Raw genomic sequence first — 15,644 nt, forward strand, 5'->3', positions numbered from 1 at the left:
GCTGCGAGCATGGCTGGACCTTTACAAAAGCCTGAATGATTGATGGGATGGGAATTGCCCTTGGTTGGTTAGGTTGTTGGTATAAAGGAGCCATAAAGATAATGCAGAAGTTAGAACTTAGGAATCAAATGGAGTTTACCCCAAGTCGTTGCAGCCATTCCAATGCTCAAAAATTAATCAGGTTTTAGATTTGCAAGATCCATCATAACTAGAAATGCAGACCCTCACTGCCTTGTATATTTCTTAAGCAGTAACGGCTCATCGAATTGTATTATCCCATTGAAGAATAATGTTATAAGGGATGTGGTAATCCCGGTTTACACAATTCTGTTTTATGAACCTAGCCAGTGTATTTCATATCACAAGCAAGTATATTACAGCTATATTACATTGGCTCTCTCATTACTGATGTAGCACTGATGTTAGGTAACTCCTGTAAAACACCGAGAGAAACACTAACACACAATGGTATATTTATATATTGGGGGGAATCAGGATGTCAAATCAGAGTTAATGTGTCTTCCTTCCCTGCACAGAAAAAAAAACGGCCAGTAAAGAGGTGGGGAACATGAGAAGCAGAGAAAACCTTTTAACCATTAAAATTGATCTCAAATCCAGGGTATAAATGTGTTATAGAATATACTCTTTCCTCCTGTCTACCTTCTCCTACTCCAGAGAATAACCAAAAGATGGCCTGAAGTTATCACGGGACTTGGTGTTTCTCCAAAACAGAAAATACACTCAATGCAGCCATCATTTTCTTTAAATTTTTGAAGTTTCTGGTAGAGAAAGTGTGGCACTTTACGGAATTGAGAGCATCGCAAATCAATTCAAAGAACTAGTTCTTGGTGACTGGTGTTTACCTGGCCTCAGCAAGTTCACCTCTGGTGGCAGGGGTTTACAGCTCACTGTTCCTTCCATGCAGGACAGTTCTGATGGGTTCTTTTTCTATGGAGTCAAGACTTCAGTCTATTACTGACCTTTGCCAAACAGTTTGTCCTGGGTTCCTCACCCCACCCCCACCCCTACCCCCATTCATGTTTCAAACTGGATCTCAGGAAAGTATTCTCTTGGAACACTGAAGGTAAACATATGTGACATCCACTACACTCCCTAACTCCCATGCCAATGACTGCTTCAAAAACCCTGAACCGAGATATATCAGGTAGATTTTTCATTGGACCTGACCATTATAACAAATACGGATTGTGTTTTACTGCTAAGTTTACACTTTGAAGATCAGTGGCTACACTTCCCCATCCCTCCCTCAATCCCCCATGTGGTCCACTGTGTTTTATTCTCGCCTACAAAGAGGGTGCCAGAGGTCACGGAAGACTTCCTGTATTTCTTCTGGGTGAGCAGCAACGTCAAATGCCAGGATGGAAGATGGTGAGTTTGCGTTTCACCAGTGATCTGTGTAAGAAAGGAAAGTATCTCCTCCCCCCACATGAAGAAAACTGCCTGGATGAAAGGAACTGTACAACATGAGTTTGCTAAGTGCATCCTCTCAACAGCAAGTTAAATGGCTGTAAGAAGTTGTGCTTGCACTTCATTCCATCAGCCCCAATTTCCTGGAAACTCAAACACCAAGTCCTCTCAAAATATGGCTAAATGCTAGCAAATATTTGCAGATATCATTTCTGCAAATGAAACCCAAAGACAGTTATGTACAAAGTTAGTTTACAGAATACCTACCCCATTAAGTTTCTTTGACGAGATCAAAATAGGAATAAATATTATTCTTAAATTCACCACCTAATCATCATTAGGAAAACTTAGGACCCTTGGAGGGGGTAAAGTAGATTTCTACAGATATTGCTCACATATTTGGTTTTCTATATCAGAGTATCTTCAATGCTATTGTGCCAATTTTCAACTGGAAACTATGATAAGTAATACTTTAAATGCAAAAATATATGTATCCTGTACTTCAGTATTCATATGATGACTCAACTTCCCCGCCAAGTCAATTTGTCAGGTCCTTGGGCTCCAAGGAACTTTATGGAGGACATTGAGTGTTTCTCAAATTCATTTTGAAATGAATGAAAAAAGTCCTTGCACCTCACTTGTGGAAATACCCCTTACTTAGTTTTGGAGGGCATGATCCCTCCTCCCTCACCTTGGGCTGGGGACACCATTAGCCAAGCGCACAGTTCTGGGACTCTAAGGGAGGACAGCTCAGGACACCCTCAAATCAGTCACCTGAGTTACAAACATATAGACAGCTGAAATGGGTGCTAGACTAGGGGTCACAAATTCAACTTCTCCTCCTGTGCTATCCAGGTGTCCTCTGGACAGTGATGGACAGGAAGTGTAGGTGCAGTTAAGGTTCCTGGACGAGGTTCTTCCAACATTTCCTTTCCCCATATGTTGTTCACATCAGGACCTGTTCTCGAGTCTCTGGCAGTCGAAGAGCAATCAGGCCACCCCCAACAAGAGAAGTAGCAGCCAGAAGGATGGGGACCACTTTGGTGATCCCAACAAAAGAAGCAAAGATGGTGTTTCCCAAGATGGCGCCAAATTTGCATAATCCATTGAGGATGCCAAAGGCTGTTGCCCTGTAAAAGAAGAAAGTAAATCATTCTGGGAGATGCAAACTAGACCTCCTTAGATATGTGGGACTGGATTCTTTCTTTCCCTTGTTAAAGAAGTATGGTGAAGGTGTGGGAGGGAATTTTTTTTCCTAAATGTAAAAGTAACACATTCTTATTTTAGAAATTTGGAAGTACAGAATAACATAAAGATGCAAGAATATATAACTTCACCACTGAAAGTAATCACCGTTATTAACATTTTGGAGTATCTCCTTCCCCAACTTGAAAGAATGAAGAAGGATGAAGCAGAAAGTGCAAGTGTTCCCCATTAATAACACTTTGACCCTCTTGTGGCAGAGACTGTTAGTTCTCCCTAAATAGCATTTCTCCAAATATAAGACTACATTTCCCAGATTTCCTTGTTTCTGAGTCTGGCCAGGTGACTAAGTTTAGGCCAATGGGATGTAAGTACTCCCAGCAGCTCCTGAGAAACTCCCTTAAGAGATGTCAAGAGTGGTCCTTTTGCTCTCTTCTTTTATCCTTTTTCCTCCCATCCTGCTTCCTGGAATATAAATGGTCTCATCTTGGACCATGGCTGAGGTCATGAAAGAGGAAAAAGAAGATAAAAAGAGCCTTTAGTGCCTATCTCCTAAGTGTGCAGTTATTTGGGGTCTGTGTCACCCATGGCAGAAGCTAATCTTAATTTTTATTAATCACACTTCCCAGTGATAACTACTGTTAACCATCAATCCTTTTCTGACTCCATCTATATAAAGAGACAATATTCCCAGCACTAGTCCTCCTCAGATTAAGCAAAATATCTCTATTTAACACCACTAGTTTATGAAGAATATGGCTATATTTTTGTACTTTAAATTCTTTTTACATTTTTTTCTATAACTATACTACACTATACCTTTATCCATTTTCACCAGCTCCAATCCCAATCCTTTTGTTTTCTGAATTTTCTTAGATATTTTCACATGTGTATTTTTCCAAATAAACTTTAGACTAATTTTTTCAAGTTCCCAGAGTGTGGAAAAATCTCATGGAGTTTTGAATGGACTCTCTAAAAACTAAAGAATACTTGACATTTTTGTAAGATTAAACCTTCGTAGAATTCAGTAAGATATATCTTGACATATTGTTGAGTCTTCTTTTATATCTCTCAGTAAAGCTTTATGGTTTTCTTCACATAAGTGTTTCACCTTTCTCATCAAATTGATTCCTATATATTTTATGATTTCTTCTATTATTAGATGGATTTCAATTTTAATTTTTTGATATATTTTAAAATCTATAAATTATTAAATTAGTTTTATTATTGACCACCTTACCAAATTATTTTATTGTTTCTGGTAGTCTCTTTAATTCTGTTAGGTTTCCTGGATTTAAAATCACATACCATGAAATAATGATAACTTTTCCTCCTCTTATTTTTTGTAAAACTTAGAAGTTCTTTGATTCACAGAAAAGGCTCCAAGTTCACTATTCTGTGCTTTTCCATAGTTACCTCTATCCCAATACCTCTGTCATCAATCTTGGGAATATCATTAAGATTTGATGCAGAATTGCATTTACCTGGCTTCCACACCACTTCCCATTCCTTTCTGGCCAAAGAGCCACTTACCTGCTGTCCTGAAAAGTCCCCCTCCAAGAGGAGAAATAACTGCTAAGCAATGGCCTTGACCCTATTCCTTTAAACCAGGCCTCTTCCCATAGGGCATGCACAAAATAAAAGGAAACCCTGGGCATCCCTGCCCCATTCTCCACAAATGCCCTAGACCATCATGCCTCATACCCACCTTTATTTCTGCCCCACCCTTTGTTTGTCTAGTTCTGCACCTTTTCACTTCATTTCCCATTGGCAGGCCTGTTCTCACCTCCCTTTGGATCGCACGATACATGTGGTTTAGCTCCAGTTCTTCTCTCCTGGACAAGGACTGCCCTTATCCTTTGCGTCTTGCCATCCACCCCACCATATCAAGCCTTAGCCTTCCCACTTCCGGCCTATTCCAGCCCCCAGGCAGGAGAAACTCAATAACCTAAAAGACATTTAGTCCATGGAACACCAAGAAGACCAAGATGTGGCCATCATCAAAAAATCTACAAACAATAAATGCTGGAGTGGGTGTGGGGAAAAGGGAACCCTCTTGTACTGTTGGTGGGAATGTAAATTGATACAGCCACTATGGAGAACAGTATGGAGGTTCCTTAAAAAACTAAAAATAGAACTACCATATGACCCAGCAATCCCACTACTGGGCATATACCCTGAGAAAACCATAATTCAAAAAGAGTCATGTACCAAAATATTCATTGCAGCACTATTTACAATAGCCAGGACATGGAAGCAACCTAAGTGTCCGTCGACAGATGAATGGATAAAGAAGACATGGCTCATATATACAATGGAATATTCCTCAGCCATAAAAAGAAATGAAATTGATTTATTTGTAGTGAGGTGGATGGACCTAGAGTCTGTCATACAGAGTGAAGTCAGAAAGAGAAAAACAAATACCATATGCTAACACATATATATGGAATCTAAAAAAAAAACATGGTTCTGATGCACCTAGGGGCAGGACAGGAATAAAGACGCAGACGTAGAGAATGAATTTGAGGACATGGGAAGGGGGAAGGGTAAGCTGGGATGAAGTGAGAGGGTGGCATGGACATATATACACTACCAAATGTAAAATAGATAGCTAGTGGGAAGCAGCCACATAGCACAGGGAGATCAGCTCGGTGCTTTCCAACCACCTAGAGGGGTGGGATAAGGAAGATGGGAGGGGGACGCAAGAGGGAGGGGATATGGGGATATATCTATGCATATAGCTAATTCACTTTGTTATACAGCAGAAACTAACACACCATTGTAAAGCAATTATACTCCAATAAAGATGTTAAAAAAAAAAAAAAACCACCCTAAATGCAATGTGGTATATTGGGTTGGATCCTGAAACAGAGAAAAAAAGAACATTAGTGGAAGAACTGGTGAAAACCAAATAAAGTCAGAGTCTAATAATGTACCAATGTTAACCTCTTAGTTTTGACAAATGTACCATAGTTATGTAAGATGTTAATATTAGGGGAAGCTAGGTGAAGTGTATGCAGAAACGTTCTGTACTATATTTGGAACCTTTCTGTAAGCTTAAAATTATTCCAAAATAAAATGTTTACTTAAAAAAATGGAAAAAAAAAAAAAGAAGAAGAAAACCAAGATGACCGTAGTGGAGGATCTTGGGGCAGATGGACTTCTGGCCAAAGAAGTCCAAGAAAGTCCCAGAGGAAAGCCCAGAGAGGAACTGACCTCTGGTTGGTGGGATACAGCTCCACCGTGATCACATCCAGAGCATTCCAGGCAGCAATGCTTGTCCCACAGAACAGGCACTGCCAGCCAATCATCGCCGACTCACTGTTGCCAAAAAATAGGAAGAAGCAGCAGACAGCTGAGATGAGCATGGAGCCACCTGCGGAGGGAGATCAGGGCACAAAGAAACATGAAGCCCGTGGCAGACAACACCTGAAAAAACAGATTCATCTCTACACAAAGAAAGATGTGGACCCCATACATGGTACCCCAGCCATGGGATTAGAGACTTCTATGTGGGTTATATCACCAGAATTAGCCTCAAGGAAGCATTTCGAAAACCTCACCCTGTGGTGCTGTCCAGCCCAGAATAACTGAGAACAAGGCGGAGGGTGTGAGTATTAGTAGAGAATTTATTATGCTCCAGACATTGTTCTAAGGTGCCCGAGATACATCATTATCAAAAGACTCTACTCTCATGGAGCTCATGTTCCACTGAGAACACAGCTGCAAACGGGCAACAGAAGAACACCCGATCAAGGGCCATGCTGCTTATTTTCACGTATGCCCATCTCCACCCCAGATATCTGAGTTGCCCTTCTCAGCTCTGCTCTGTGCCCGGGAAGCTAACCCCCGTGGACTGCATACCTGGAGTTTCCTTGTCAGTTGTGAGGAGAAAGGGCTTGGAATACTTCTTCCTAATTCCCATCCTGCTTTATAAGCCCTTTATTGGCAAAGGCTGCTTCCCCCCCAGGATGACAGTTCCTCCCAGACACCGCCTGCTCCTTGGTTCCAGCTCTCCCTGGGCTCGGTTACTACTGTTTTCTCCCTTTGTCCCTGCAGCCCTGGAGGCAGAGCCTGCTGCCCACTTTTGCTAGTATCTGGGTGTCTCATCTGCCTCATTTGTTCCCATAACCCTGCCCACACCTCTAAAACCTGCCCCATCATACAGTCTCTTCCCTAGAACTCTCAGGGGGTAAATTCCTTTTCCCACCAGGACCCTGGGTGATACAGCTAATGATAAGAGATCCCACTGAAAGAAAGTTATGTCAAATCCTACTGAAATCCAATACGTCCAGCCCAGAAGAGCTTGGGAAGTCTGGAGTGAGTGCAGGGCACAGATCAAGAGGATGCCTGGAAATGCGGTGGAACTAGTTAGCAGAAAGGAAGGAAGAAAGCAGGTCCCAAACAACCAGCTAGGAAACAGAGCAAGAGTCCCACCCAGGCATCAGAACCCTGGAGGAGGGAGGTCTTCAGATTGCCAAGAAACCAGAAGGCTGGTCTGGCCTCACCCACAAGTGCCTCCCTGGGGGGCCTCCACCTGCAATCTCACCCTCAGACCTGGAGTTGCCTGCTGAAGAGCTGGGGAATGGTAACTGTCTGCTTTATTTCTATTGATTCTGAGAAGGGCTAGGGCTGTGACTGGGTAGCCTGGTAGCCTCTTTCCAACAGCAAGGAGAGAACTAGAATGGGAGGAGACTGGCATCTACTGGACCACAAGTGCCCTGAGAACTGTATCATCAACATGCATGCATCCCTCAAAGTGGCCAGCCATGGGGCTTGGCGTACAATGTTTGTTGAATACAAAATATTATCATCAAATAAATTCAGTGATAGGGAACTGACCCCTTAACTATGTTAGGTCTTCCCATTATAGGTCCCTCTGGTGCCCAGTTCTTCCACTCTTATCATTAGTTCTTATTCCCCTTGTGATGGAGAGGCCTGAGGTCAAATCCCAGCTCCCCCTGTGTGATCTTGAGTGAGTCAATTAACCTCCCTGGGCTGTCTCATTCTCCCCATCACAGGGCTATGGCGAGGGTTAAATATGCTAATGTTTACAAAACGCTTGGGAAAAAACCTGACCTATAATAAGCACTTCCTAAGTGTTAGTTAAATGAAATTTCTAGTTTACATCTGTCTCTCCCAATAGATCATTTTTTCCTTAAGCACAAGGATGCTGTCTGTGTCAATTATTGCTGTATTCCCATTGCCAACCATACAGCCTGGCGGAGAATTATGCTGCATAAATTAATGTTTATTGAATGAATAAATGAGGAGTAACAGGCTCATCAGCAAAGCCTTCTTCTCTGCTGTTAACAAGGCACCACTTCTGCCCAGGAAAGGGCACAGCAGCAGAGAAAGTAGGACAAATGATTATCCAGCAGACTCGATAGGGGATTTGTCTAAGGGTCATGGGAAAGGCAGTTTCAAAACAGGTCACCCACATCTCATCGTGACATTTATTGAGCACCTAGTATTTACTGGGCCCTGAGAATATCGCAGTTGATGCACTGTATGCCAGACCTTTTACTAAAGATACAAAGGGGGCACTGTCCGAGCTTTTAACAATCTGGCTCAGAAACAAAATACGGGCATTGATAAAAAAAAGTAAGATATAAAAAATAGTAAATATTAGCTCCAGATATCCAGTTTGGGGGTTACGGCTCTATTTAGCATTAGAGAAATCAATTTTTATCTGGGATACATTCATGATGACAAGAAGGGCTTCAATGGCAAAGAAGAGGATGTCCACTCTCTCCCTGCCCTGCCTGCTCCCTGCGCCCCGCCCTCCCTCTGTCCCTGGTCGAGGGGGACCATCCATTCTTCTTCACAGATGCACCCACCCCACCCTTCATCGACTCTCATCTCCCAAGAACTTCCTCAGCTACTCCAGGACTTGACCACAGAATTCACTGTTCAACCCTGGGACTTAAAAGACCAGAGACAGGAATTTACTTTCTGCTATGAAGATTGCTCTTTTCTCCTCCAAAATTGTTGTGTTTTTTTCCCATAAAAATAGGCTTGTCAGAGCTGCTCCAAGTGATTTAGTTCAAGTGCCAAGTAAAAATGTTTGGGTTCGGTCACCTGCTTTTCTTCTCTACGTTGATTAGACAGCTTGGAGAGACTGCTCCAAACACACTATTTGTCTAGCTCATTACATATTAATATTTCCAAAGTAAAAACAAAAAACAAAAAAAGGGCCAGTGACAGAATGGCAGAAGTGTCACACATCTACTCTCACACTCTTTGTCTCACTGGAGCAAACAGAGGTATTATTTCAACCATCGTGCTTCCAACTCATCTAGGAAAGAGGTCATCTTCGCTGGCTCAGGTCAGTCCCACAGCATTACTAAGTGGCAACTCAGTGGCAGGCACCGTGCTGGGCACGAGTGTCACAGAAGTTAATAAGCCACCGTCTTCCGTCATCAGGTTTCAGGTCTAACCAGGGCATTGCCGCTAACAGGGGCCACAGCTCAATATGCCATGCCTGAGAGATGACCGTCCTCACCACATGATTAAAAAGCAGAAATCACAGGCATGTCTTGGGCTCATCATTCTAAATATTCATGCTACTACTTAGTGACAAAATGATTATGTGATTTATCTTGTTTCCTTTGAGCTTTGCTGCTAGCATCTTGGAATTGATTTTTCCTGATCAGCTATATCCCTGGGGCAGAACTCATGGCATGTTTATTAGCATACTGTCTGCTTCCCTTTTCTTGGCCTTGACTCATATTCTAATGGGTGTACATTTTCCCTGGCCCTGGATGTATATATTTTGTTTCTTGTTCACTATGCCTGGCATGTGTTTCAGTAACAAACTGCTGAATGAAGCAAAGCAGACATGAGAACCTGCAATGCACCAAGCACTATGAGATGCTTTGGGTACATTATGCTCAATCTTCACAAACCCCTACCAGCTCATTATAGGTCTCCTTATCTATAAGATAAGTCCCAGAGACGTAAAGGAACGTGTCCAAAGTCAAACAGCCTTTAGGTGATAGGATTCCAACATGAGCCTATCCAACTCCAAAGCCCAAAATGTTATCAATATTAAATAATAATAAGTAATAGGATTTATTTTAAATCATCAAGTGAAACCAATGCTCATTTAAGAGCATTTTACAGAGTGGGTAGAGTGGATGTATTTAATATCCTATTGAAGTGCTAATAAAATAAGTAACTATCACAGAATTGCTGAGTCAGGAAATGAAGATGTGTCCCTGGCATGGACCAGACCTCCACGGGGCCCTGGGGTTTTGCAGATGTTCCTCCTTGGTTCTACACCAGCAAATTCCATCTTACTTGTGTGGTTTCCTGTGTGAGATTTAAGAAAAATTCCACTGCTCTCATACACTTTAAGCCACTGCCTTAGCCCACTAGAGAACGAACGTGGCATCCCTAACAACTCACCAATCATCTTGAGCCTTCCGACTCTATCCATGAGAAGGGCAGATATGATGTTCCCAGGCAAGACAGACAGACTGCCAAGGAAGCTGACGAGGTAAATCAAGAAGTCATTATCTTGCTCTAAGTCCATGTGGCAGCCCTCCTTCTGCTCCAGAAAGGTGACGTTGATAAAATGACAGTTGATGAACTTATGCTGGTAGAGGTCTGCATAGAGAAGGAAACGTTTGGTTCACATGAAATGGAGGTAGGCTGGGGAGATTTGGGGCAGAAACAGGGATAAAGTTATGCCCCTTCCTTGGGCAGGTGGCACCGCCCCCTGGCAATCAGACAGTCTCAAAATCCAGGTGACGCGTGGCCGGGTATGGATGAAGTAGGAAACCTTTAAAAATGTAACGACCTGTTCAAGTTCCTATAAGCAAGGGGAAATGAACATTCACTGAGGGACATGTTTAAGTACAGCATCTTTCAAGCCAGATAATAGTTCTGTTTGTATCAACAAGATGACATTGAGGGCCACCGTACCTGGGCTACTCCTCTGAGGCTACCCAGTGTATACGAGGGAAATGACCAGAGAATCAGATCCAGATTGAGTCAATCACTCCAAAGCCCATGCAGAAACCTGAACATGCTTCAGAATAAAAACCATTTGCTCCTTGGTTGTGGAGGAGGGAAAGAGATGACTAAGTAGAGTACAGTGGATTTTTAGGGCAGTAAAAACACTCTGTATGATATTATGATGATGGCTCTTATCCATGTGTCCAAGCCCATAGAATGTACAACAGCAAGAATAAAGCTTAGGGCTTCCCTGGTGGTGCAGTGGTTAAGAATCCGCCTGCCAAGGCAGGGGACATGGGTTCGAGCCCTGGTCTGGGAAGATCCCACATGTCACGGAGCAACTAAGCCCGTGCGCCACACCTAGAGCCTGCAAGCCACAACTACTGAGCCCATGTGCCACAATTACTGAAGCCCGCGCACCTAGAGCCTGTGCTCCACAACAAAGAGAAGCCACCGCAATGAGAAGCTTGCGCACCTCAACGAAGACTAGCCTCCACTCGCAGCAACTAGAGAAAGCTAGTTTGGGTAATGATGATGCGTAGGTTCATTAATTATAACAAATGTACCGCTCTGGTGGGGGATGATGATAATGGGGGAGGCTATGGCATGGGAGCAGGAGGCATATGGAAATCCCTGTATCTTTCTTCCAATTTTGTTGTGAACCTAAAACTACTCTAAGAAAATAAAGTCTTAAAAAATAATAACCATTTGCTTCGGAACCAGTTCCATGTTTTTTGATACCTTCTAACATCAGCTATTCTAGCAAAAAGGTCACTATATAGGCTCTCAGGAAACCTAGGTTTGGGAACTGGCTCTGTGGCTGACCCGCTTTAACCTCCCTGAGCTTCTACCTATGAAGTTAGAGGAAAACACCTAATGATCTCCACTGCTTCCCAGCTCTGATACTTCATGACTGCAAGTGTTTGCAAAAGACCTCAATAGACATTTCTCCAAAGAAGATATACAGATTGCCAACAAACACACGAAAGGATGCTCAACATCACTAATCATTAGAGAAATGCAAATCAAAACCACAATGAGGTATCACCTCACACCAGTTAGAATGGCCATCATCAAAAAATCTACAAACAACAAACGCTGGAGAGGGTGTGGAGAAAAGGGAACCCTCTTGCACTGTTGGTGGGAATGGAAATTGATGCAGCCACTATGGAAAACAGTATGGAGGTTCCTTTAAAAACTAAAAATAGAATTACCATATGACCCAGCAATCCCACTCCTGGGCATATACCCAGAGAAAACCACAATTCAAAAAGTGTCATGTACCACAATGTTCACTGCAGCTCTATTTACAATAGCCAGGACATGGAAGCAACCTAAGTGTCCATCGACAGATGAATGGATAAAGAAGATGTGGCACATATATACAATGGGATATTACTCAGCCATAAAAAGGAACGAAATTGGGTAATTTGTTGAGACGTGGATGGTTCTAGAGACTGTCATACAGAGTGAAGTAAGCCATAAAGAGAAAAACAAATATCGTATGTTAATGCATATACATGGAATCTTAAAAAATGGTACAGATGAACTTATTTGTAGAGCATAGATGTAGAGGACAGACATGTGGACACAGGGGGGAAGGGGAGGGTGGGACAAATTGGGAGATTGGGTTTGACATAAATACACTACCATGTGTAAAATAGCTAGCTAGTGGGAACCTGCTGTAGAGCACAGGGAGCTCAGCTCAGTGCTCTGTGATGACCTAGACGGGGGGAAAGTTGGGGAGGGAGGTCCAAGAGGGAGTGGATATAGGTATGCATATAGCTGATTCACTTCATTGTACAGTAGAAACTAACACAACATTGTAAAGCAATTTTCCTCAAATAAAATAAAATAAAAAGAGTGTTCAAGCAAGGAGGCATCAATGAAACTTGAAAAAGAAAATAAAAGATATGCCAAAGAGTAAATGTATAGAACTCACTAATATTTTTTTAAGTTCAGGCTAAACATAAATTAGGAAGATAAATCCCATAATTGACTATTTAAAGACCAAGGGATATTTAGAGACCAGATATTGAACCTTTCGAGGCTGATATCATGGAGGAAAAAGATGTTCTTGCATAAACTGTGCCTTGGTGCCAATGCCAGGGAGAAAGCATTGATCTGGACATAATGCAAGTATCTCAGTGGAAAGCTCACAGACTTCAGAGCTAAACAAATTAAGAGATGAATCAAAGTTCCTCCAACTTGCTAGCTGTGGCTTTGGACAAGTTGCTTAAGCCCCTGTTTCCTTAGTTGTAAGATGGGAATGATAGTACATTTCTTACTTGAGGCAATATTGGTGAAGCCCCTGGTAAAACTCAATTAGTTTCCTTATAACCCAACTCCACTTGGTATTAATTTATAATGAGAGCAGTAAAAATAATGAGGAGAGAGTGGTGGAATTTTATGATTTTTTTTAATCATGGAAATCTGAAATGGTGTAATTTTAAAATATTCTTATCATCTCACTTCACGCACGAAGCTTGAAAAGATGCAGTTTTCCCTTTTCATTTATTATTGTGAGAACATATGTCTTGAATTTTGTTTCAAATTATGCTAGGTCTTCAAGAATGCACTCCAGGTATAAAATGCAGCCCTCCTGGAATGCTGTTTTATTCTTTTTTTTTTTTTTTTAAATCTGGGTCATACTTTGTTCCCACCAAAGATCCTTAGCATATAGCATCAGTCTCGTTGAGATCAGAACACTTGTCCAGTACTTTTGTTTCCATTTTACATGTGATCAAACTGAGACACAGATAAACTAAATGCCTTGGTAAAGGCTGTGCAACTTCTTTGTTGCACAAAGAAGCCCCAACGTGGGGCTGGAACCCATTTCTCCACATGAAGACTCAGCATGCATATCTGTGAATACTTTATTACTCCTAAAGCTTATGACTGAGCAGTTTGATTCTAGACAATAAGCCCACCCTGTTCGTGCCCTTACCTGTGTTATAAAAGATGGTCGATTCAATGGTGCAGTTTTTGAAATAGGTATCAGTCGATGTAACGTCTTCAAAATAGCACTCGTCAAATAAAGTGTCCTCAAAGAGTACATGTTTAAAGTACATCTTTGTGAACCTGTGGGAAAAAATTAGCCCCTGAATGATTCATCCAGGAAAAAAAAAAAAGAGACTTAAGACTCAGATGGAAAACACAGAAAGGCAGAAAAAAGGAGAACTGCAAACCCAAAGGTGCTGGAACGTTATTTTCAACCCAGACTAGTTCCCCATTTCTTCACTGTGTGTTTATAAATGGGGAGGGGCCTCAGGATGGTGGAAGCTGATGTCTAGTCCAGGTACACAGCCTGTGGTTCCCATATGCAGGTTCATGGACCTCCTACATCAGAATCACAGAAATGTGAAATAGTGTGAAATGAAAATGTTAATAACATCTCACTTTAGGAGTTTTAAAAACATGAATATCCCTCAGATGGTCGTAGAAGGTTTAAAGGCAGTAGATGTGTGAGGGCCTCAGAATCTTTGTTGAACCAAAAAAAGTGGGGAAATGGGCACTTTCATCCACATTGTTGGTAGAACATAATTGGTGCAGCCTCTTTGGAGAGCAGTTTTGCAAAATTTTAAATGTACAATCCCTTTGACCTAGGAATACCACCTCTAACAATTCATCGTACACATACTTGCTCATGCCTTCAAAGAGACACATTCACTGATCTTCATTGCAACATTGCTGATAACAGCAATGGATTACTAGATAGATAGATAGATAGCAGATAGATAGATGATAGATAGATAGATACCATACAGTGGAATACCACATAGCCATTATAATTATTAGGTAGATCTATGTGTCTTAATATGGAACCATCTTCAAGATATATTGTTAACTGAAAAAATTAAATACAATATGGTGTTTATTGCATGTGACCATTCATGTAAGAAAGGATATGGCACATATGCCTGTAAATGCATAGCATATACCTGGAGAGTGACGCAAGACACTGGCAGATGTGGTTGGCCCTGAGGAAGTACAATGGGGGTTGGGCATGAGACAAATGTAATTTTTTTCTTTATATCAAGTGTACATATACTTTTTTACTTAAAAATAAAAGTCAATAAGAGGTAAAACCCCTAGATGATTATGAGGTGCAGCCGCATTTAGGAGCTACTGCAAGACTCCAACTCCTACATAAACTTAAAAGAAAAGAACAATATTATATTTAAAAACATATACTGACATATATTAACACCATCCTCTATTGGTTATATTTACCAAGCTTGGTTAAACTTTTAAGCAAGAAACCTTTGGCTATGTCCTCATTTATGAAGAATTACAACCCATTCATTCATCTGTCTATTCATTTATTTAGATATTCAGTCTTCAGCAAATACTTACATAGCTTTAGGTGTTATGAGTACAGAGAGGAAAGACATGGTCCCTGCCCTCAAATCTAATGGGAAAAAAATAAGCAAACAGACAACTACAATTCAGTGGGAATCACAGTGACAAAGGTAGCACAGGGTGCTGAGAGTCATTGTTCCTCTTTACAGCCACCAGATCATTCAATCTGTGACCACATGCAAAGGGCAGTGCCCCTTACCCTTTATGCTCTGTTGTGTTCTGCTGAGAACCCTAACCTAGAGCCACCCCTCATTAGCTTCTGCAAAAAGACCTCCCACCCAATAAGAAAGCCTGGACCAGTGCTTCTCAAAGAGAAGTCCCCAGACCCCTTGCATCAGAATAAAATGGGAGGATATTGTGAAAGATACAGTTTTCTACATTCCATCCTGGACCTCTTGAACTACGATCACCAGAGGAAGATGCCAGGTTATTATACTTTAGAAAATGTGAGAGTCACTAATCTAGGAAGCCAAATTGTTTTCAACAATTTTTCTTAGGGTTAAATTTGCTGCAGACTTTTAAACAGCAGCCTCCAAAAGTTATCACTGGACTCTTCATATTTCCATGGAAAAACTAATCAGTAAGCCTTTGTTACAGGAAGATGGCTGTGCTGTCAAAATTAATGTAATTTGTATGCTGAATGTATTTACTCAGGAAAGCTATTCCTGGAGACTGTCTCAGGTCTTTGC

The 15,644-nt window shown here is 41.6% G+C and overlaps 1 protein-coding gene across 3 annotated transcripts in view; it reads right to left on the reverse strand.

The window, feature by feature from the left end:
• Positions 1–2,374: 2,374 nt before the first annotated feature.
• SV2B (synaptic vesicle glycoprotein 2B) overlaps positions 2,375–15,644 on the reverse strand; it is a gene marked incomplete at both ends in the record, with an annotated part of 80,944 nt that continues 67,674 nt past the window's right edge. For 2 of the 3 annotated variants that reach the window (XM_079699755.1, XM_079699757.1), the window contains 4 exons: positions 2,375–2,558; positions 5,848–6,007; positions 10,042–10,242; positions 13,541–13,674. In XM_079699755.1, the coding sequence (XP_079555881.1) occupies positions 2,375–2,558; positions 5,848–6,007; positions 10,042–10,242; positions 13,541–13,674 (679 nt within the window). The remainder of the gene's footprint in view (positions 2,559–5,847; positions 6,008–10,041; positions 10,243–13,540; positions 13,675–15,644) is intronic. The other variant, XM_079699756.1, reaches the window with a different exon arrangement.

Source organism: Hyperoodon ampullatus, assembly GCF_949752795.1.
Source record: "Hyperoodon ampullatus genome assembly, chromosome: 3".
In the NCBI taxonomy this organism is placed as follows: domain Eukaryota; kingdom Metazoa; phylum Chordata; class Mammalia; order Artiodactyla; family Ziphiidae; genus Hyperoodon; species Hyperoodon ampullatus.